The following is a 24,448-nucleotide window of genomic DNA, read 5'->3' on the forward strand; positions in this document are numbered from 1 at the left end:
CAGTATGGATTATATCTCAATATATAAAAAAAAAAATCCTCACAACTGGACCTATAAGCAGCATCATGATAAATGGAGAAAAGATTGAAATTGTCAAAGACTTCACATTGCTTGGTTCTACAATCAACGCCAATGGAAGCAGCAGTCAGGACATCAGATGACGTATAGCACTGGGTAAATGGGCTGCAAAAGACCTCTTTCAAATGCTGAAGAGCAAAGATGTCTCCTTGAGGATTAAGGTGTGCCTGACACAAGCCATGGTATGCATGTGAGAGCCAGACACTGAATAAGGAAGGCCGAAGAAGAATTGATGTTTTTAAGCTGTGGTGTTGGTAAAGAATGCTGACAGTACCATGGACTGCTAAAAGAACAGGTCTGTCCTGGAGGAAGTTCAGCCAGAATGCTCCTTGTAGGCAAGAATGGCCAGACTTCGTCTCACATACTTTGGTCATGTTGTCAGAAGGGACCATTTCCTGGAGAAGGATGTCATGCTTGGTAAGGTGGAGGGTCGACGAAGGAGGGGAAGACCCTGAACGAGGTGGATTGACATGGTGGCGGTGGTGATGGGCTCAAGTGTAGCAAGATTCGTGGAGCTGGCTCAGGACCCGGTGATGTTTCGTTCTGCTGTGCATAAGGTCGCTATGAGTCAGAGACAACTCGATGGCACCTAACAGCAACAACAACCTCATTTATGTAACTGAGACACTGGAGCCAAGAAGAGTTTAATGATCCAAACATGGCTTTCAGCAATATGATAAAAGACACAAGTTGTTTAATTCCAAATATATGGCAAGCCTACTAGTCTTCCTGCACCTCATTTACTGTTTTGGGGCATCTGTGAAAATAAGTTGTACTTAAGGTCTAATAGAAAACATGACAATATGCCTTAAAATTGACTCATTCTTTGGTTGCCTATTTTGTGGGGGAACAATAGTTTTGGAGCTGAGTGTAATCTCCCGTGTAGATCTAAAGTCAACACAGGTGCCTGATACCATATTCATTTCTAAAAAATTTTGTTCTACTCTTTTCCTTAATTGCCCTATTGTGTATTATGTTTTCCTTTTAAAGTTCCTTAGTGTGTCTAGAAGATGGAATAAAAAAAAAATCGTAGCATTATCAATGTGCTTACCTGTTTTAAGGATAAAGACACTGAGGTCCAGAGAGGTTAAGTCATTTTCCCCAAATCACACAGCTGGAAGAGGCAGCTAGGTTCAGAGCAGGCCTGGCTCACTCCCGTGTCTATTCTCTTACACACTGCAAAGCCCAGAAAGGCAGGGAATCCAGGAATACCAATGGCACAGTGGTTAAGACTTGCTGTCTGGAGTCAGACTGCCTGGGTTTGTAATCCTGCCCCTCCATTTACTGACCATGTAATCTAGCCTCCTTTGCTTCAATTTCCTCATCTGTCAAAAGGGGATGATTGTAATACCCATATTGAAGGCTGCTATGTAGAGTCAGTGAATTTATGTACATAAATTCTTTGCTACAGCACCTGGCACTTTAAGCTTCCCAGGAGTGTTGGCTGGTATTACCCCAGTTTGGCCTAGTTAGCGGTTTCTGAGTGTCTGGCTGAGGCAGAATAGCCTGTCTAGCCCACCTTGGGTGCTGCTCCTTCCCCCTTCTTTATGGATGAGTTTGCCCCTAGGCACACTTGTTGGAGAAGCTGAGTCAGTTTTGCTGTCTGCATTTCTGCATGGATTCTGAGCCCTCTGCCTGGCCTGAGGCGGAGATGACTACATTAATAGCCTCAGCGCCTCTGTGGCCCGACTGGGTGATTGTGTTTCCTAGAAGCAGGTGCCTTTTGGGTTGGTTCAGGCTCTAACTACACAGCTTCATTGCTAATTAGGACTCTGGAGCTGTGCCTCTCACTCTGACAGAGTCTCCCAAATGCTCTATTTTAGGAGGGTTGATGAAACACTAGACTGCACCATGGCTGAAATAGATGATTAGCTGTCACCGAGTTCTCACCCAGGTGGAAAGCAGATAATTACTACTAAGATTCCAAGTGTTTTTAGTAAGCAAGGATGTAGTGCTTTTGTGCTCTGAGCAGGCAAAGGCCATTGGTGGTGTAGGGGTGTAGGGGAAAGAGAATTGACGGGCCCAGCCTGCTTGTGTTTGAGTTCTGACTCTACCATGTCCTTACTACGTGGCCCAGGGCAAGTTATTCAGCCTCTCTTAGTGCACTTCCTCACCTGCTAAATGGAGATGATAATATTGGTTGTTGAGAGATTAAATGGGAGAGCGTAGATGAAAGCAGCTGACATACCACAACCCCCCCCAAAAACCCAACATTCTCATCAAGTCGATTCTGACTCCTAGCAACCCTATAAGACAGAGTGGAAAGGCCCCATAGGACTATAAATCTTTATGGAAGGAGATTGCCACATCATTCTTCCATAATACAACTCATGCTTAAAGGACGGTGGCCCCCCTGGAACTTATTGAAACAGTCATTAGTGTACCCCTCGCCCTCCTAACTCTTTGGTTACCTTTCTATTGATTGATTCCTTCATTCATTTATTTTCCATTCACCAGTTTTTACACGTGCAGTTCAATGACAAAGGTTACATGCTTCACTATCTACCCATATAGTGTCACCACAGTTAATGGAAGACTGACTCTCTGCCCCTTGAAATGTGGTCACCTTTGTTTTGGTTCTCTAGTGCTGCTCTAACAGAAATACCACAAATGGATGGCTCTAACAAACAGGAATTTATTCTCTTACAGTTTAGGAGGCTAGAAGTCCAAGTTCAAAGTGCCAACTCTAGGGGCTGGGTGAAAGCCCCTCAACCTTGAGCTTCTGTTCTGCCTCTTGCTGCCGGCCCACTGAAGCTAGAGGCGTCTCTTAGCTCAGGCAGCTGGCTGCCAGGGCTGACAAATCTAAGGTTGACAAATAACATGGCACAAACAACAATGTTGACAAACAACATGGCAAGCCACTAGTTCAAGTCCAGAGGCAGTCCCAAGATTGGCAGGAAACATGGCAGGCTGCTGAATGAAGACTCATCTGCATGCAGGGTCCAAGCATGCCCACCAGCTAGAAATCTTTCTCAAAGCTGTCTTATGCACTGGAATCAGACCACACGCCTCAGGCAGCCACTCAGCTGCTCCAGTAGATTCTTCCAGTTTCATCCTGCTGCCCAGCCACTTGAAACCAGGCCCAGCCAAGTTGACACAACTTAACTACCACACCTTTCTTGCCATCCTTTGTGTCCCCTTTATGGTTTCTTTGCTTTTCTTTATTCCTCTCCCTTTTCTCTCTCACTGCTTCTCTTTGCCCACCATTTTGTCTTTTTGTGGCTTCCTTTTCTAACAGATGTTCAGATCTTTTAGTCACTCCCTCAAATGCCTTGTTTATTCCCTTCTGTTGGCAGTTAGAGCAGGGGTCAGCAAACTCTTTTTGTAAAGACCAGATGGTTAAGTGTTTTGGATTCTGTGTGCTTTTACTCAACTCTGCCATTGCAGTGCAAAAGTGGTCATGAACAATATGTAAATAAATTAGTGTGGCTGTGTACCAGTACAACCTACTTACTAAAGCAAGCTGGGGCCAGATTTGGCCTGAGGCTGCAGTTTGCCAATGCTTGATGTAGAGGTTTGAAGATTAAAAACCAAAACCAAAACCACTGCCGTTAAGTCAATTCCACCTCATAGTGACCATATAGAACAGAATAAAACTGCCTCCAGAGAGTCTCCAAGGCTTTAAAGATGTTTGCTGCTGTTTCTTCTCAGTTTGAGTTATGCCACATCAGCAAATGAAGGTCCCAAAAGCTTTACTCCATCCATGTCATTAAGGTTGATTCTACTTTGAGGAGGTAAACTTGCCCAGTTGTATTTTGAGTTCCTTCCAACCTGGGAGGCTCATCTTCCGGCATGATATTCAGACAACATTCTACTGCTATCCTTAAGGTTTCCTGTGGCCATTTTTTTTTTTTTTTCCCGCAGAAGGAGACTCCCATGTCCTTTGTAGTCTGTCTTAGTCTGGAAGTTCCACTGAAGCTTGTGATCCTGCAGGTGACCCTGCTAGCATTTGAAATATCAGTGGTATAGCTTCTAGTATCACAACAACAGGCAAGTCACCACAGTAGGACAAACTGACAGCCAAGAAGAAACAGCTGCAAACATCCATTAATAATCAGAACATGAACTGCATGAAGTATCAATCAAAGAAAATTGGAAGTTATTAAAAATGAAATGGAATACATAAAAATCAACATCTTAGGCATTAGTGAGCTGAAATGAATTGATATTGGCCATTCTGAATCAAACAGTCATGTGGTTTACTATACTGGGACTGGCAAACTGAAGAGGAAGGGTGCCACATTCATTATCAAAAAGAACATTTCAAGATGTATACTGAAGTGCGATGCTGTCATTGAGAGGAAAATATTCATACACATACAAGGAAGACCAGTTAACATGACTGCTATTCAAGCCAAAGATGAAGAAAATGAAGATTTTCACCAACTTCTACAATTGATTAAATATGCATTTGAATGCAATGATAATTGGTGATCAGAATGAGAAAGGTAGAAACAGAGAAGAAGGATCAGTAGTTGGAAAATATGACCTTGGTGGTGGAAATGGCACTGGAGATAGAATTTTACAATTTATTTATGGCAAATGCCTTTTTACAAAAACATGAATAAAAACTATATACATGGACCTCGCCAGATGGAATGCATAGAAATCAAATTGACCATTTCTGTGGAAAGAGATGACTGAGATGCTTGATACCATTAGTCAGAATAAGGCCAGTGACTGACTATGGAACAGACCATCAATCGCCCATATGCAAGTTCAAGTTGAAACTGAAGAAAATTAAAACAAGTCCATCTATCCAAAATATGACCTTAAGCATATCCCACCTGAATTTAGAGACCATGTCAAGAATAGATTTCACACATTGAACATCAGTGACTGAAAACCAAATGAGATGTGGGATGACATATAGGACATCATACATGAAGAAAATGAAAGCTCATTAAAAAGGGAAGAAAGAAAAGACCAAAGTAAATGTCAGAAAATTGCTCTTGAATGGAGAGTAGATAAAGCAAATGGAAGAAATGATAAAGTAAAAGAGCTGAACAGAAGATTCCAAAGGGCAGCTTGAGAAGACAAAGTACTGTAATGAAACATGTAAAAACCTGGAGTTAGGAAATCAAAAGGGAGGAACACGCAACATTTCTGAAGTTGGAAGAACTAAAAAAAACCCCTCAGTCCTTGAGTTACAATAATGAAGGATTCTATGGGTGAGATATTGAATGGTGCAGGAAGCATCAAAGGAAGATATAAGGAATAATCAGAGTCACTGTTCCAAAAAGAATTGGTCAGTGTTCAGCCATTTCAGGAGGTAGCATATGATCAAGAACCAGTGATACTAAGGGCAGATGTCTAAGGTGCGCCGAAAGCATTGGTGGAAAACAAGGTTCAAAGAATTGACGGAATACCAATTGAGACATTTCAATAAATGATGTGATGCTGGACGCATTCGCTTTTTTCTGATAAGAAATTTGGAAGATAGCTACCTGGCCAACTGACTGGAAGAGATTGATATTTGTGCCCATTCCAAAGAAAGGTGATCCAAAAGAATGTGGAAATCATCAAACAATATCATTAATATCACACACAAGTAAAATTCTGCTGAAGATAATTCAAAAATCATTGCAGGAGTATACTGACATGGAACTTCCAGAAATTCAAGCTGAATTCAGAAGAAGACGTGGAAAAAAGAATACCATTGCTGATGTCAGATGGATCTTGGCTGAAAGCAGAGAATACCAGAAAGATGTTTACCTGTGTTTTGTTGACTATGCAAAGACATTTGACTGTGTGGATCATAACAAGTTATAGATAACAGTGTGAAGGATGGTAATTCCAGAATGCTTAATTGTGCTCATGAGGAACCTGTACATAAACAAATAGGCAGTCATTTGAACAGAACAAGGGGACACTCTGGTTTAAAATCAGGAAAGGTATGTGTTAAGTTTGTTTCCTTTCACCATACTTATTGAATCTGTATGCTGAGCCAATAATGCAAGAACCTGGACTATGTGAAGAAGAGCGTAGCATCAGAAGAATCATTAACAACCCAAGATATGCAGATGACACAGTCTTGCTGAAAATGAAGAGGACTTGAAGCACTTACTGATGAAGATCAAAGACTATAGCCTTCAGTGCGGATGATACCTCAACATAAAGAAAACAAAAATCCTCACTATTAGACCAATAAGTAACATCATAATAAATGGATAAAATATTGAAATTGTCAAGGATTTTACTAGGATCCACAATCAATGCCTGTGGAAACAGCAGTCAAGAAATCAAGCTATATATTGGATTGGGCAAATCTGCCACAAAAGACCTCTTTAAAATGTTAAAGAGCAAAGATGGCACTTGGAAGACTAAGGTGCACCTGACCCAAGCCATAGTATTTTCAGTCACCTCATATGCAGGCAAAAGCAGGACACTGCATAAGGAAAACTGAAGAAGAATTGATACATTTGAATTATGGTGTTGGCGAAGAATAGTGATTATACCATGGACTGCCAGAAGAATGAACAAATCTGTCTTGGAAGAAGTACAGCTGGAATGCTCCTTAGAAGCAAGGATGGTGAGACTTTGGTCATGTTATCCAACCCCTGGAGAATGATATTATGCTTGGTAAGTAATGCGGAGGGTCAGCAAAGAAGAGGAAGACTCTCAGCCTTACTTCCCAAGCATAATAAAAGAGATGCTTTGACCCAGTGGCTGCCTCAATGGGTTCAAATATAGTAATGATTATGAGGATGGGATGGGATTGGCCAGTGTCTTATTCTGTTATCATAGGGTCACTGGGTAGGAACCCACTCAATGGCACCTAACAACAACAACAATCTTTACGGAAGTAGAATGCCACATCTTTCTCCCTCTGCAGAGTAGCTGGTACGTTGGAACTGCCAACCTTTGCTTAGCAATTGAGTGCTTCGCAAATGCACAACAAGAACTTCTCAAGATTACAGACTATGATTGAAAGTCTAGTGTCAGTTCCTCTTAGGGACATCCTGGATGACAAGTTCAAACCAAGCCAATGAGGGAGCCTTTGGACCCTTGAACTTTGGTCTACATTTTTCCATAGCCCAGTCTTTAGACACTGATCCAACAGTGACTGAATAAGTTTTCTTTGTCATTCACAACTGAATACCACTGAAGTTTAGAAAACTCTAAAGAAATTCTATATAGACACTTGGATCATAAATGGGTCCATCAATTCAAAACTGGGTGATGGTTTTTGAGCAGTCAACATTACGTACAATTTCCTAGCTACAGCAGAAATATGTAAGCATGGTGCCGGTACTGTGCACCTTGCATGGTTAGTGACTGATTAATTGTCTCAGGTCAGTTGCAAAAGAATGCACAGATCCTGCTCTGTGGTGAAACAGCATGCTTCTCATCATTAAACAGAAGGCTTTTGACTTCACAAACCTAAGTTTATGACAGCATAGACCAAGCTATCTGTATATATTTGTTAAGGTTGTTTTAAGGAAATGTTTTCAGTGAGTTTGGGATTTCTGAGAACCTTCAGTTGTGAACTGGGAGCAGAATTGTGTGGTTGTATTTGCTCTGCCATCTTCTCAGGAATGGTGGAGACCATGTCTTGATTCATAGGACTGGAGAGCTAGATATTCTCTCTGTCTTTTGAAAGGTGCCTGCAGCACGTATTTGTGGATTTCATACATTTCTCTAGGATTCTGGGTTTCATGGTGGTCTAGCCTGGCCACAGACTTTTCTTCTCTGTCTCACTAACATACCTCATTTCTTGGTTGTCAAGAAGTTATTTTTCCATGTCAAACTGCATTTCATCCACCAGAATGTACTCTTCCTAACTTTTTTTCCCCTCAGTAGGGATGGAGGGAAAATAGGTCGTCTGCCTTTCAAAAAAGGAGTAAAGTTTAAAAGTCCCCCAGAAACTTCTCTTATCCATTTTCTCTCTTCATCCCCTTAGTTGAGAGCTCTACAGTCTTCTCTTTGTAACCAGTCATTCCTTCTTCTTCCTAAAATGTGAAGTTAAAACTGAACACAATAAGAAACACCTGGCCTATTCTGACCTTTCAGCAAGGATGTGATATGGATTTTACCCAGTGTATTCCTATATAAAAAAAGGGACATCTTTTTTTTTTTTTTGCCCAAGCTGTGCCCCTAGGTAGAAAGTCTGTCAAGCAATGTCATCTTGCCAAGGGCAAAGCAGCTCCCAGGAAAGGTGACAATAAAATAAGACCAAGTCCACACATCACCCTCGAAAGTTATTTCTGACTCTTAACCAATATGTCAAGCCAATAGCCTAGCCTTCCAAAAGCCAATAATCATACCTCATCTATAAGCACTTATCTGTTTAATATTCATAGGACATACATCCCAGGGTCATGCTAGCTTTTGCTGATTCACATTCAGTTCCTGTTCCTGAGGGACACTAAATTATTTTCAGTTCCCCATTTTCTGAAAACCAGTATACAGAACACACAATATTTTTGTTAAGTAGTAATGCACAAACTTACTAAGAACTTATTTCCAGATAAACAAATATGTATATTAAATGCCTTCTATTTGCTCACTCACTACTGTGTGAGGCACGGGGGCAAAGGAAATGATACTTACAATAGTATCTTTCTAGTGTCTAAATCCAATTTATCTAACCATGATCTACACCAGCATCCATGACCTATGTTACACAGCCCCAAGGACAAAAGAGCAGGATTACCTGATTGGTTTATTCTTTTAAGTCAATGTTTGGGCAGCATGTTTATGAACCTGCGTTAAATGTTTTGTTATCTATTGAACACTAATAGAGCTCCAAGAAATTGTCCAATTTAGATTTAATAACATGGATGAAGCAATTCCCATTTTTTTGCAGGAGGTGATTATGGAAGTCTGAATAGAGGGGGGATGATTGATGGGTGCAGTGAGCAGCAACTTTGCTTAGTAATGACCATGTACTTGAAGTAGCACCATTTATCATTTCTGGACATGTGGCTGCTCTTGCTCTCCATTTACATAACTTGTCATGTCCAAGAAACTGACAAAAGAGGTACTTGGAGACAGATAGGGAGAACACACACATCAAAAAAATATCTTCTCTTGTGATCACATTGAGATTGACCAGTCAGTTTTGGCTTAAGGAATTTTTAATATCATCCTAAATCCTGGTAGCTAAACAGAAAACAGACTAAGAAAAACCAGGAAGTATGGAATGAGCTGCTTGCCATTTCTTTTCTGGTAGATGAAGAAGGTTTTCATCCATTAAATGCTTTCCAGGTAGCTTCCCACAGAGCTTTCAAGAGGAAATATTGCCTAATAGTTAATAAGCCAGCTCTGACATCTCAGGGCCCAGGTTCTTATCTCACCCCAGCTATGTGAATTTATGAGCTCTAAAACATGGGGCAAGTTATTAACCTTTTTGTACCTCATCTTTCTCATCTCTCAAATGGGAGTAATAATACTACCTACCTCATAAGCTTGTTGAGAAGATTTAATGATTTTCATGTCTAAAGCCAGTCTATCTAACCATGATCTACACCACCATCCATGGTCTGTATTACATCACTCCAAGGAAAGAGTGAGACTGTTGTTATTAGATGCCATCAACCCAATTCCAATCACGATGACCCATTGATTCTAACTCAATGCTTGGCCAGAATGTTTATAAGCCTGTATTAAATGTTTTGTCATCCATTGAGAACCTATAGAGTTCTGATGTAGAATATGTGAAGTGTCATATAACACAGCGTAAAGGGAAGAGATATATTTTAAATATGCCATTAGTAGCACTAACGTGATTCTATTAACTTTTCCTGGTTCTCATGAGAGTTGGGTAAGAATTTATCTGGACCATGGGCAAAGTGACTGAGTTGGAGAAAATATAGCAAAATGCCTACAAAGTCATTTCTCGGGGGTTAGGGAGATGCACAGTGTTCTAAGAAATTCTCTTCCTCTCCAAAGTGTTCTCTCTGAATGCACAGGGGTGGTGTTGCAGTCTCCTGCAGGCTTTGCTTCAGTGATTTTCTCATCTGTAAGAGCACGCGCCTGTTTGATAGAAAGCCATTTGCACAGGGACAGAATGTTTTCCTGCAGCTGTGATGTGAGTGGTATCAAAGTTATTGACTAAGTTGGAAAATAGCTTAATGTTATCTTCAGGGCTTCTGCTTTCCTGTCTGGAGATGTATATAATTGGGAGTCAGGAAGATGACCTTGACACCCCTCTGCACTTGCCTGTTTGATGCCATAGGCTCAGAGGGAGGTTGACAAAGAGGAGCTTTCCCCTGGGGCAGCATGGCCATGGAGAACACCCTTCCTGTGAATCTGCATAATGGAAAGTCAATGGCTCAGGACCTCCAGCCTGACTCACTGGGTGAGAAAGCTTTAATCCATCTCTTTACTTTCTGCCACTACTTGGGCAGGCCAACACCCTAGCCATCCAATCAGTAATGAGAGATAAGGTATCTCTCATAAATGTTTCTCCTGTGAGCTGATTTGCTTATGGTTAAATTTGCGAAATATTTGATCAGTCTTGCAGCTCTTCAATTCTTGACTGGCTTGCAAATGGAATGAGTGTGTCACCCCTACATTTGTATTTGTTCTACACTCATGTTTGCTTTAAAAAATATCTTCTAGGTGCTTTTTGAGACCCAAACCTTCTGAACTCTACCTCAGAGACATTCATAGATTTGTTCATTAAGGGAATTGATAAAGGACACACTCTTTATCATTTGGGATCTTTGACTGTGAAAGAGTTACCAACTTGAGCTCCCCTGGGCAACTTAGGAGAAGCTGGGTGATGTTTCATTATGGTTAAATAAAGGCACAAAGAGAGTTTGTCCACAAAGTTCTACAAAGGATGGTATGCTTCTGTGAGACACTGTGTGCAGACTGGCAATGGCTGTATGTAGACTGAGATCAAGAGACAGTGCTTAACACTCACCTTGGTTCAGGGCCTATTACAGAGACAAGGTCTGGAGGGTAGTTGGGCTCAGGCTTCACACTCAAGAAGGGCTTCAAACTGATGCTTTTGTGATCATCACAAACAGAGTTTTTCTGAAAGGCCCAGAAAAACAAGAGTTTTGAAAGAAAATGATGTATGCACTAGAGTTCTCAGCTGCAGCAAGAGAAATCCACAAACAAAAACAAAAAGTTAATGTGTTAAAGGATACTGAGTAACTCACAGAATCTCCAAGAGGGGCAGGGGACCAGGCTGAGAGACTACACCACCAGGAGCAGCCCTGCAGGTCTCACACAGGGCAGCACCAGTGCAGAGAGCCTGATGAGGCCACTGGGTGCAGATACCACAGGGACATTTCTGTGGCTGGACACCACTGCTGGACCTACTGTCAGAGTTGGCCCTGGAAGTAGGATTTACCCACCCTCTCAAAATAGATTCCTGTGGTACCTGCTCCCCCAGTCACTACCTTACCATGCAGAGTCTAGTGCTGGGGCACCAATTTGGAAGAGCCCAGGGCACGTGCTGGGAAAGCTTGTTCTTGGCTTTTGCCATGAGGAGAATTCCTTGGAGGAAGAGTGATCAAAGAAACAGAAGTGCCCATTTTAAAGGCCAATTTTATAATTTTGAACTTGCATTTTATTAATGGACTACATCTCTCCCACTGAACTATGAATTAATAGATATTTTTAAATTGTGATTATTCTGTAAATCGTGCAATGGTATTGCCTTGTACTTTTGTGTTTGGAAGTATTGGTTAACAAAAACGATTGAAGACTTCCACAAGTTTTGTAACCTTATGACATGGTGACAAATATACCAAGATTCTCAAAAAATAAAGTGATTCTGGCCTTTCAGAGATTCGTTCAGTAATTAGCTATGTGACCCTTGGGCAGGTACCTACACAGCCCTAGTTCAGCTTTATTATCTGCAAAGTAGGACAGTAATACTTACCTACATACTTACTAGGATTGGTAAATCTTGATATTGTCTTAAGTACAGATAGCATAGTGCCTGAGGCACTTGACTGCTAACCAGAAGGCTGGCGGTTCAAACCCACCAGCTTCAGCTCTGAAGGAAAGTTGGGCAATCTGCTTCCATAGTGATATCGCCTCAGAAACCCACGGAGGGGTTGCTATGAGTTGGGGCTGACTCTATGGCACATAACAACAATAACAATAAGTACTGATAGGTATCGAAGAGCAAGTATTTCGTGTAACTAAGAGTAATAATCATTGCAATTTTACTTATTTAAATTGCCTACTTGTTTATTTAGTTTCTTTATTTATTTCTAATTACTTGTACAGCTTGCCAGAAATGTTAAGTACCAAACAGAACCTTGGAACTGAGTGTTTGCATCCCATTTAATTCAATGTCTCTTTCCAAAACACTGTCATGTTTCAGAGGACAATGAAGACAGAAAATAAAACCAATGTGGCAGTAGCAGGAGGATAATTATGCGATTTTTTTAATCTGGTTATTTCACAAATACCTCATAAGCACCTACTGTATGCTGCAGATTGAACGACATGGTCTCCGTCTTAAAGTGTGCACCAGGGAGGGGAGAGGGATTTGTTGCAAGATCATTGCAATCTACTCAGACAATGTTAAACTAGGGAGGAAACATGCTCACTTCTGCCCTGAGTCCTTAGGGTCTGCTTCCAGGGACGAGGGCTAGGGAAGGGAGAGGGGCCAAAGTGAAGAGGGCATTCTGGGTAAAGAGAAAGACTGCATGTGCGGAGATCAGATGTGGGAAAGCGCCTGAAGAAGTGGAGAATTACAGCTTTGGGTGGAAAAAGGTGGGTGAGGAATGACACTCTGTCAGACACCTTCAGATGGGAAACTGGAAGCAGATTCTTCTTCTTATTGTGATAAAGCCTAGAATTTACATATTGTGTTAATCTGACCTCATTTGCATAAAGCCTTACTATAAGGAATCACTTAAATGTTGCCTAATTGTCTTCTTTATCTTGCTAACCCCAGAGCTCCAAAAGTCAAGGTAATGACCTTTATCTGACCTGACGCAGAGAAATATAATTGGATATTTTTCTTTGTCAACCTCCTTTTAAAACCACAGTTTAAATCACAGAAGCAATATAAAAAGAACTCTGAAGATAATTTTCCATGTTCACTTCTCTCAAAGCACAAAAACTTTATTGTGTGTATTTCCTTTTATCTTTGTCCACATGCATATGCATTTTGCCTGTAGACATAGTGTACAAACTCGGTATAGCCTGCTTTTTCCATTTAATATTACAGCATTACTTTTTTTTTACTTCCCCAGAGTATTCTTAATGCAAGTTTTTTTTTGTAGATGCCTAATATCTCATTGAGGAGTTCTGGTAGCATAATGCCTAAGGCACTTGACTGCTAACCAGAAGGCTGGGGGTTCAAACCTACCAGCCACTCCTCAGAAGGAAGATGGGGCAATCTACTTCCGTAGTGATACTGCCTCAGAAACTCAAGGAGGGGTCACTATGAGTCAGGTCTGATTCAATGGCACATAACAACAATACTTCATTGAGTGGTCACTGGAAACTTGTAATGCTTCAGATGTTTAATATTTTGGCTAATACCATAATGACAATCTTGGTGGATAGAATTTAGTGTATCTGTTGGATTATTTTCTAAAATAGAGTTTTATGATTTAGAATTTTCCCTTTACTCCATCCTAATCTTATTCTTCAAAAACTCGTTCAATATGGATTTTTATGTATTTTGCTTTCTTCCTATTAAAAAAAAAAAAAAAAAACACCTAAACTCACTGCCGTCAAGTTGATTCGACTCCTAGCAATGCCTCCTTAGAATTCCAAGGCAGTATCACTATGGAAGTAGATTGCCCAATCTTCCTTCTGTGGGGTGGCTGGTGGGTTTGAACCTCCAGCCCTCTGGTTAGCAGTCAAATCCCTTAGGCACTATGCCACCAGTGCATCAGTCAAGATTTACTAGGCCAAGAGGTTAGGTGCAATGCCATTAGTGGAACTGTAATGTGTAGAAAAGTAGCAGCCCACACTCTGGAAATATTATGGCAGAGATTACAGTGGCCTTAAAAAGTTACTATAACCTGAAAGTCTGAAACACCTCTATGTTGTTTCCTAAATTTACATTTGTTGAACTTGTATATTTCATTAACAACTTCTTCTTTAATGATATTATTTACCATTTGATCAATATTTCCCTCCTCCATATTTAAAATTATTGTTGCTGCATTTGTACCTACCTCCTATTCATTTGTGATCTTTTAAACTTTTCTTTAAACCAGTGAGTTGGTTCCTATGGCCATAGAAAGTTTTTTTTTGTTGTTGTTGCAGCATACACTTACCATGTGACCCAGAAATTCCACTCCTGGGTATTCACACCAGGAAAATGTTCACACAAAAGTATGTACACAAATGTTTATTACAGCTTTATTCACAATTGTTAAAGCTTAGAAACAATCCAAATGCCCTTCAGTGGGTAAGTGGATAAACACCCAGTGGTACCTTATACGTGTGGAATACTACTTAGCAATAAAAAGGAATGAACTATTGAGATGCACAACTTGGATGAAGCTCAAAGACATCCTGCTGAATAAAAGAAACCAGTCTCAAAATAGAAGCTCTGGTGGCATAGTTCCTAAGGCATTAGGCTGCTAACCAGAAGGCTGGGGGTTCAAACCCACCAGCCACTCCTCAGAAAGAAGACTGGGCAATCTACTTCCGTAGTGATACTGCCTCGGCAACCCAAGGAGGGGTCGCTATGGTCAGAATTGACTCAACGGCAGTGAGTTTGGTTTTTTTTTTGGTTTAGTCTCGAAATATTACATACTGTATGATTCCATTTCTGTGACATTCTTCAAAAGGCAAAACGACAGTGATGGAGAACAGATCAGTGGTTGCTAGGACTTGAGGGGGAGAAGGTGTGATACAAAGAGAATGAGAGGGTTTTGGGGGTGATAGAACTGTTCTATGTCTGATTATGAGGATGGAACAGGAATCTGTACTTATGCCAGAATTCATAAAACTGCATACGAGGAAACCATCATTTTTATTGGATTTTGGTTTAAAAAGTGGAGGTAAAAAAACTAGCTGCAACAAACTAGTTTTATGTCCTTTGTCAAGTGACTTAACCTCTTTAAATCTCAGTTTATTTGCCTGTAAAATGTGGAAAATACTCTGTACCTTACAGAGGTGTTATAAAAATGAAATATGATGTTAGAAATCATCTGCTTGACATACAGGAGTCTCCTCTTTCTTTTCCATGTAGGTATTTCTCACTGGGGGTATCTTCTGTTTTTTATTATTATCTTTGCTTTTTTTTTTTTTTTTTAAACTATCTCTGTAACTCTTGGGAAACAGACTGGAGCCCCTGGAGATTTTAAGCAAGAGAATGGCATGATCTGATTTTCATTTTTAAAAGCTCATTTGCGCAGCCTTGAGGAGAAGAGACCAGTGAATATATGTTGGGATAGTGCAGGTCTGAGATGAGTGTGGCATGGACTTGGTGACAGGAACAGAGACAAGAGAAGTAGCCAGATTTGGGATTTTTTTCTTTTTAAAGATGTAACCAATAAAGGTTGAAAATTGTTGGAGAGGGTAGAGAAAGGAAAAATATTCCTAGTTGACTTCTAGGTTTTGGACTTCAGCTACTTAGGTAGATTGTAGTGTCATTTCCTGAGATGGGAACTCAAGAAAGAAGTAAATTTGAGTAAGTGGGTTGTGGTAGGCATTGGCAATCAAGAATTCTAGTTGGGCATGTTAAGACTGAAAGCAAGTAGCCAGTGGATTTAGAAGAGGACGTGGAATGAAGGATAGCATTGCTGATGTCAGATGGATCTTGACTGAAAGCAAAGAATACCAGAAAGATGTCTGCTTGTGTTTTATTGACTATGCAAAAGCATTTGATTATGTGGATTATAACAAATATGGATAACATTGAGAAGAATGGGAATTCCTGAACACTTCATTGTACTAATGGTACACAGACCAGGAAGCTGTTGTTCAAATAGAACGAGGGGATTCTACATGGTTTAAAATCAGGAAGGGAGTGTGTCAGGGTTGTATCCTTTCACCATACTTATTCAATCTGCATGCTGAACAAATAATCAGAGAAGCTGGACTATTTGAAGAAGTATGTGGCATCAGGATTGGAGGAAGAGTCATTAACAACCTGTGATATGCAGACGACACAACTTTGCTTGCTGAAAGTGAGGATGACTTAAAGCACTTACTGACGAAGATTGAAGACTACAGTCTGCAATATGGATTACACCTCAATATAAAGAAAACAAAAATCCTCACAACTGGACCAATAACCAGCATCATGATAAATGGAGAAAAGATTGAAGTTGTCAAAGACTTCATATTACTTGGTCCCACAATCAGCACCAATGGAAGCAGCAGTCAAGACATCAGAAGACATATTGCAGTGGGCAAATCTGCTGCAAAAGACCTTTTTCAAGTGCTAAAGACCAAAGATGTCTCCTTGAAGACTAAGGTAGGCCTAACCCAAGCCATGGTATTTTCAGTTGCCTCATATGCACGTGAGAGCTGGACAATTAATAAGGAAACTCAAAGAAGAGTTGATGGTTTTGAATTGTAGTGTTGGTGAAGAGTGCTGAAAGTACTGCTAAAAGAACTAACAAATCTGTCCTGGAGGAAGTGCAGCCAGAATGCTCCTTGCAAGCAATAATAGCCAGACTTCATCTCACTTAATTTTGGTCATGTTGTCAGAAGGGACCATTCTCTAGAGAAGGATGTCATGCTTGGTAAAGTGGAGGGTAAACGAAAAAGAGGAAGGCCCTCAATGAGATGGATTGACAGTGATTTGCAATGATGGACTCAGGTATAGCAAGGATTGTGGGGCTGGCACAGGACCGGGCAGTGTTTCGTTTTGTTGTGCATAGGGTCGCTATGAGTCGGAAACAACTTGACGGCACCCAATACAACAGCAACAGTTGGCAGTTGGATAGAGGAGTCTGAAGCCTAGGACCAAGCCTTATCTCCTCACTTCTAGGACTGTAGTACCTCCAGGCCTGCAATGGCTCTCTGAGTGTCCCAGCAGTGGCCCTTCCAGACTAGGGTTGAGGGACCCTTGAGCTTTTCAGCAGAGTATTTCTCTTTAATCCATTTCTGAAGGAGGTTATGGACAGTTCCACCAGAACCCAGATTATGCTCATATTTTTCACTGCTGCCAGAATACTTTTTCTTTTGTGTTTAATGAGATTTAAGGAAAGGAGGTACCCAGCATTTCTAAACACCCAGCCATCTATCTAGATGTCACCATTCATATTGTATAAGATTGAAAAGCATTAATGAACTGCTAAGAGTGAGGATGAATGTGCAAAAGCATGACACTTACTGTGCTAGGAGATTCTATTCTAACATGCTTATTTTTATTATCCCCAAACTTCCAGTTTTGCTACAGACAATGGAGAAAAAAACTCAAGATGTTATTTTCCTTGATAATTACCAATTCAGAGTAGTGATTACATTTGGAAGAGAATGATGGCAGTAGGTCTTGGAAAGGGACATAAAGGAGCCTCCACTGAATCTGTGAAAAGTTGGAATGCTTAGAATGCTGTAGGGTTGGATAATGGTCAATGTATGTTCATCACTCTCACTTGTGTGTGAAAAGTTTCATAATTGCAAATTGAAAAAGAATATGTTGTTGTTTAATAATGTAAATAAAATAATTGAAAAGTTTAAACATGAGAGAGAATGCTCTTCTACCTCATCGCCATTAATCACCTTAAACAGTTGTCTATTGGTTCTTTGTCTCAGAAAATATAATTACTTTGTAATGAAATGTTAATGCCAAGTTCTATTCTTAAAGTCACTTGTTACAGTGATAAAGCTGTGGCTTAATAGAGTTACTAAATTTTCTTCTAAGTCATTCTTCTTTTAATATTTTATCCTCATTAAATGAACTAGTGATGATCAGGAGCATTTTTGTTTTTACAAACACAGGACTATTTCTGCAAAAACCCATCATCAGGCTGTGAACTTCAACATCTTTGAGGGCATGGTCTGCCATGGAGTGCCCCTGGTTACAATCTCAAGAGGCAAAGTGGTGTATGAAGCTGGAGTTTTCAATGTCACAGCAGGCGATGGGAAGTTTATTCCTTGCAAACCATTTGCTGAATATGTTTACAAGCGAATCAAACAGAGAGACCAGGTGAGTGGGTGCAAGTTGCTATTACCCCAGGCTGGGCTGGGCTGACACATGCTCCTTGATGCCAGGTTTGGTGTTGTCATTGTTGTTGCTGCATCACACTCTAACATATTCCTGGGATGTCAGGATTGTTATGGGAGATTACAGACAAATACTAATTTTCAAAGAAAGAATCACTGGATAGATGCATTTGCCCTTTTCATTGGTGTCAGAGTTTCCTGATGGACCAAGTCAGGTTTTCCTAGGCAAGTTCAGAGCCTGAGGGAGCCTTTTGGCAAAAGCCTGGGTCCTATAGGGAAGAGGTGGTTATGGGGAAGAAGTGGGAGGAGAGCTGTTGTATTGTGGGAGATTACAGTCAATGTCATGAGACCAAGTATATGTGAACTGCTGTATGGAAGATGAATTTGCTCTGTAAACTTTAACCCAAATCACTCACACACACAAAAAGCCTGTGTCATCCAAGAAATATAACACTCAGATGGATGGATAAAGGTGCAAGATTTTTATTACAGAAAATATCTGTGAAAAAAGACTGGGGAGGGAAGCAGGGAACACAGGGAAAGCCCTCAGAATGCGTTGTTGCTGTTGTTATTTGCCTCAGAATGTAGTACAAGTCAAAAGGTAAGAGGGAAAGAGGGCAAAAATGTTGGGTGGAAACTTCAGTCAAAATATATGATATTTAGGATACAGTTCATGTGAATTTGTAAATGTTGACACTGAAAGGTGGTGGGCAGGTAGTGAGGATCAGAATTGTCTGTTTCTGAACATTTATGTCGCAAAGTACATCAATACTAACATTGACTGAGTGCTTCCTGAAGTCAAGGCATGGTGCTAAGGGGTCTGTCCCTGCAACCACCTTTGAGAGAGGGAGATATTTTCCCCCATTCTAAAGATCAGAAAATTGAGGCTTCGGATAATTAAGAAATATGCCCAAGTTACACATCTAGTAAATGGCAGAACCAGAACATCAATCCTGGTATCTGACTCCAAAAACTATTTACTCGTACAATGAACTATACTGCAAATTAAAGACTGAGTTATATGAGGTAATTGGTGATAAATTGCTCAGCAGTAGGTTTGGAAAGTAATAATTTCTCCAAAAACTTACTCTGAAGTGGAGGCATTGATGACAATGCAGAGAATGAACAGAAAGATGTGGATGTGACACTCGCAGTGAATCTAAGCTGGCAGCCAGTTCCAGACTCAGGGAGCACCTGAGCTATTGTATTTAAATGATTCACCTGAGTCTTCCTCTTGTAGGGAAAATGTTTGGGACAGCAGAGATCATCAAATGACTGACTCTGTCAATTCTCTCAAATTGTTGTTTTGTAGTTTTGGCTTTTTATTGTTGTTCTTTTGCAGAATCAATGTCAGTCTTATTTTTAAGAGTTGAATATCAATTAAATGAATTATTTAATTTTCTAGTATTTTCTTTTGATAGGAGGAGCCCTGATAACACAATGGTTAAGTGCTCAGCTGCTAAGTAGAGCGGTTCAGAGTGGTTCAGACCCACCCAGCAGCTCCTCAGGAGAAACATCTGGTGGCCTGGTTTCATAAAAATTATAGCCTAGGAAACCCTATGGGGCAGTTCTACACTGTTGATAAGGTTGCTTTCAGTCAAAATTTGACTCTGTGGCAGCTAACAACAACCTTTTAGCCATTCTAGTGCATTCTTAGGAGCTCCGGTGGCAGAGTGCCTAAGGCATTTGGCTGCTAAATAGAAAGCTGGCGGTTCAAACCCACCAGCCACTCCTCGGAAGGAAGGTTGGGCAATCTGCTTCTGTAGTGATACCACCTCGGAAACCTAAGGAGGAGTCTCTATAAGTCGGATCCAACTTGATGGCAGTGAGTTTTTGGTTTGAGTACATTCTTATTAGTCATAATTGTTATCATTATTATCATATGTTATTAGGAGTAACTACTATCGGCCAGGCACTGTGTTGTTATTGTTGTTATTTGCCATCGAGTCGGCCCCGACTCATAGCGACCCCTCCTTGGGTTTCCGAGGCACTATCACTATGGAAGTAGGAATGCCCAACCTTCCTTCCGAGGAGTGGCTGGTGGGTTTGAACCGCCAGCCTTCTGGTTAGCAGTCAAGCGCCTTAGGCACTATGCTACCAGAGCTCCAGGCACTGTAGTAGGTGGTTTATAATCATCATTTCACTTAATCTACACAGGAAGCCATACTGTTAGGTATTAGCTATTAGCTATTGCTAGATATTGTCATCCTTGTTTTACAGAATAGAAAACTGACTCTAGCAAGATTCAGTAACTTTCCATGAACTAAGCAGTAAGTAAACAAATGTAAGAGCCAGTATCTGTGATTAAGGCCTTTCTGATGTCCACTGTGGTCTCTGTAGAGAGAGGAAATGATTGTGAAAGTCAAATCAGGGGAAAATGTACTACTGTTAAATTTTTTTTTTTTTTTTGATGTGGAAAAAGTACCAAATAAAATGGGAAAAATAAAATCTGGGGATTATCCAGATACTCTTCAGCCTGTTTCCCCTCTATTGGGCAATGGCAACTAATAAAGTAAAAATATCACACTAAAAGTAAGAAAAAGCATTGTGAGGAACTCTGGATTATAAAGTCATTATGAGTTTTTAGAGCTCTTGCTTTGGTTTTCATTTATGATACTCATATTTCATTGGGAGTGAAGATAAGGGCTTGAAGCAAGCAGGAATGTCCTATACCATTTCTTCTGCTCCCCTACTATCCTCCCCAGGAAAACTGATCGTGTCTCATTCAGGACACCCAAAGCACAGGTAACAGAGACGTATCAGTCTTGGCCAGCTCCAGAATTCTTGGATTCCTGGCTAGAGTGTTAGTTCCTTACAGAGAGCACCTTACTCTTTTTATGCCAGGCACTTGGTACATACATAGTAGGCATTTGATAAATGCATAAACTGGAAAAGGAAGGGACAAAGACTGTAGTTTCAGATGTATGTAGAAGGGAATTTAAGTAAACGTACCCAGAAGATAGCTTCCTGCCCCATGCCAAATAATGCGATTATCTGTGAGTTTGATTCTTGTCCGTGATTTTATTACTTAATAAAATGTATCAGCTTGAGGCCATATAGCTATCACTGTATCAGATGTTGTGAGGCATTTCAAAAGCAAGAAAAGACATTTTTATTCAATGTCACAGCTTTGGGGAATTGTTAATTAATTAATTTAAAATTTTAAAACAACTGACTCCTAAGGGAAAAAATCTAAGTCAGAAGATGAGGCAGAAAATCTTATTTAATAAATAGAATATAATAAAGCCTATATTTCAATTCTATATAAAAGTCACTTAAGACAAAGTATTGGGAGATGTGGGAAAAAGATATAAAAGGAGGAAATAAGAATGGACCAACAACTTATATGTTCAAGAAAGTCCTAAAAGAACAAAACCAACTTCTAGGGCAATGTACCAAATGTGAGTGACCAATATGGCAGCATTGAGGATGAGAAAGACAGAGAGAGTTACATGGGCAGTACAAACAACAAATATGAACCCCTTTGTAAATACAATACTGAGTTGTTAATGAAAGCAAACATGGGTATAGGGACGGATAGACGGGTGAACAAGCTAAACAATTATGTATGTCTAAATGGAGAGTGTATCCAAGATCATATACAGGGTTGGCAGACAATGGGCCTCTCAAAGAGTATGAAGGGATGAACACTGGGAGGAGGTAACTATGGGGAGGAAGTGGGAGGGGAGCTGCTGCATTGTAAATTTTGGTCAATGACATGAGACAAAGTATATGTGAACTGCTGTATGAAAAGTGAATTTACTCTGTAAATCTTCACCCAAATCCTAATAAAAAAAAAAAAAACAACTTCTATACTATAAATTCTTTACCAAAAATATAGCTCTTTAAATCAAAGAGATTAATATCTTTAGAATTTTTTTGTGTTTAGAGTGTTATAATTTCTACCAAAACTTGGAAGTATAGACATTCTTCAAGTTATTTCTTTTTCTCTTTTTTAATAATTAGCAACCTCAACTGATCCTGCAGAATGCGGTCACAATTGAATTTTATAGAGACACAGGTTAGCTTCATGGAGCATATACAGTTGCAGAATACTGCTGCCAGAGCTTTTACACTGGGTGTGTCTTTCAACCCTGAGCATAATTTGCCTTTCAGAAAAGATAAGTTGAGTGGATGGCTGCACTGGTTCCTGAGGCGGCGTGTTCTCCATTTCTGAAACAACAGTTTGTCAATGTCTTTCTCCATGTGGCAGCTCAGGGAAAAGAATTTAAGGCACATCATCAACTGTCATATAATCCTAGTTTTCACAGATTGATTGCTAATAATAATAAAATGTAATGTCTCTGCTGGAGATGACTCATACTGTTTTGTGAAAGACATTTCCCAATTCTGCATTCAGTGATGTCACTTTGGTAGCTTGAAATCAGCCATAATGGGAATATTTACACTACAGAAATAGGCAAGTGCTATAAATAAGAGCTTTGGGGGTTGGAAGGAAGAAGGTGAGTAGGACTAGCTGTTGACATTTACCAGCATATCGCTGTGTACACTAAACAGTATTTAGAGTTCCTTCTAAATACTGTTTTTGTGCTTTACCTAACCATTCAGCACTCATTCAGTATATATTTCATGAACACTAATTATATGCTACATATGGTTTCTTATAACAACTTTCTGAGTTAAGAAGTGATATCTCTATCAGGAACTTGAGGCCCAGGGAGGTCACATAGCTACCAAGTGGCGCAGTCAGAACTCACACCCAGTTTATTTATCTACCTCTGGGAGCTCTGGTAGCAGAGTGGCTAAGGCACTTGACTGCTAACCAGAAGGCTGGCGGTTCAAACCCACCAGCCACTCCTCGGAAGGAAGGTTGGGCAATCCTACTTCCACTTCCGTAGTGATACTGCCTCGGAAACCCAAGGAGGGGTCGCTATGAGTCAGGGCTGACTCGAGGGCACATAACAACAACAACAACAAAGCCAATTGCTTTAACCTCTACCGCTTCAAGCTCTGGTGGATTAGTGCCTTAGGCATTTGACTGCTAACCAGAAGGCTGGTGGGTTTGAACCACCAGCCACACCTCGGAAGGAAGATTGAGCAATCTACTTCCATAGTGATACCACCTCGGAAACCCAAGGAGGGGTCACTATGAGTCAGATTCGACTTGATGGCAGTGAGTTTGATTTTTTTTTTTTAAAGCCAATTGATTTAACTCCTACCAATTCAATATAATAATAACAGAGTTTAATCCCTATTCAAATACAGAGCCACCCACCCTCATCCTCAGGAGTATCACAGCCCCACTCTCCTCTCCTGCACATAGGGTTCAGTTACACTCAGACTGGCAAATTTACCAAAGAAGCCAACCCTGAAGTGAGACGGCTGATATTGGCAGTTCCCTAGATATTGCAATTCAGTGTATGCTGAGTGTCCCCCAAGTTCACCAGGCCACGCATGGATTTCATTCCCAGAGACTTGTTGTCATATTCATTTAGACTGTTGGGTAAGATATTATCTTAGCATCTCACCACTCCATTCTCTGCAGACAACACTGTCCATGAACTTACAACTTCCTCTTCCCTCTGGTTAGTTAACCAAAAAGCATTTCTGCAATTATGTGGGTGCAATGATGATTGCAATTAATGTTTATTCACAATACTGCATATTGTGATCTAATTCTCATTTTTGCTTGTTAACTCATTACCATGACAATCAGCATGAACTCAAGTTTAAGTGTCATCTACCAAGTAAGCCATCAGTATCTTGATAGGCAAGGGCTATGTGTGTCTTCTGTATTACCTAAGGCAGTTTTTCTCACACAGTTTTACTCTCAGGCCATTCTATTTCAGTGCGATACTATCTAAATGGAAGGAATTACTGACTGGTTGTGCTCATCCGGTTTTGACCAGACTATACTAGAAAAGGGAGCTCTGGTAGCATAGTGCCTAAGACACTTGACTGCTAACCAGAACGCTGGTGGTTCAAACCCACCAGCCACTCCTCAGAAAGAAGGTTGGGCAATCTTCTTCTGTAGTGATACCACCTCAGAAACCCAAGGAGGGGTTGCTATGTCAGGGCCAACTCGACAGCACATAACAACAACATACTAGAAAAGACATGTTACAACCTAGATCGATCCATTTGTCAGGACACTAGTCTCTTGAGATACTCCTTGTGAAAGTTGTCAAGTAATTTTAGATAATGTTACCTTGGATGATGTTACCTTCAAGAGATTCTGTGGCACAGTGTCATACTAAAAATTCTGAGAAGTCTTACATTAAAGAAGTCTTCCTTCATTTTATAAATGTTTGTTGAACATCAGGCACTATTCTAGGTGCTAGGACACGGG

General features: G+C 40.4%; 1 protein-coding gene across 1 annotated transcript in view; it reads left to right on the top strand.

Annotated features, from left to right (window-relative positions):
- Window positions 1-24,448, top strand: part of DPYS (dihydropyrimidinase) — a 99,124-nt gene that overhangs the window by 65,594 nt on the left and 9,082 nt on the right. Inside the window, 1 exon segment of the mRNA XM_007934786.2 lies at window positions 17,914-18,121. Within this exon segment, the coding sequence (XP_007932977.2) occupies window positions 17,914-18,121 (208 nt within the window).

The sequence above is a fragment of the Orycteropus afer genome, unplaced genomic scaffold, assembly GCF_000298275.1.
Source record: "Orycteropus afer afer isolate SDZICR_OR568_19922 unplaced genomic scaffold, OryAfe1.0 scaffold00021, whole genome shotgun sequence".
NCBI lineage: Eukaryota > Metazoa > Chordata > Mammalia > Tubulidentata > Orycteropodidae > Orycteropus > Orycteropus afer.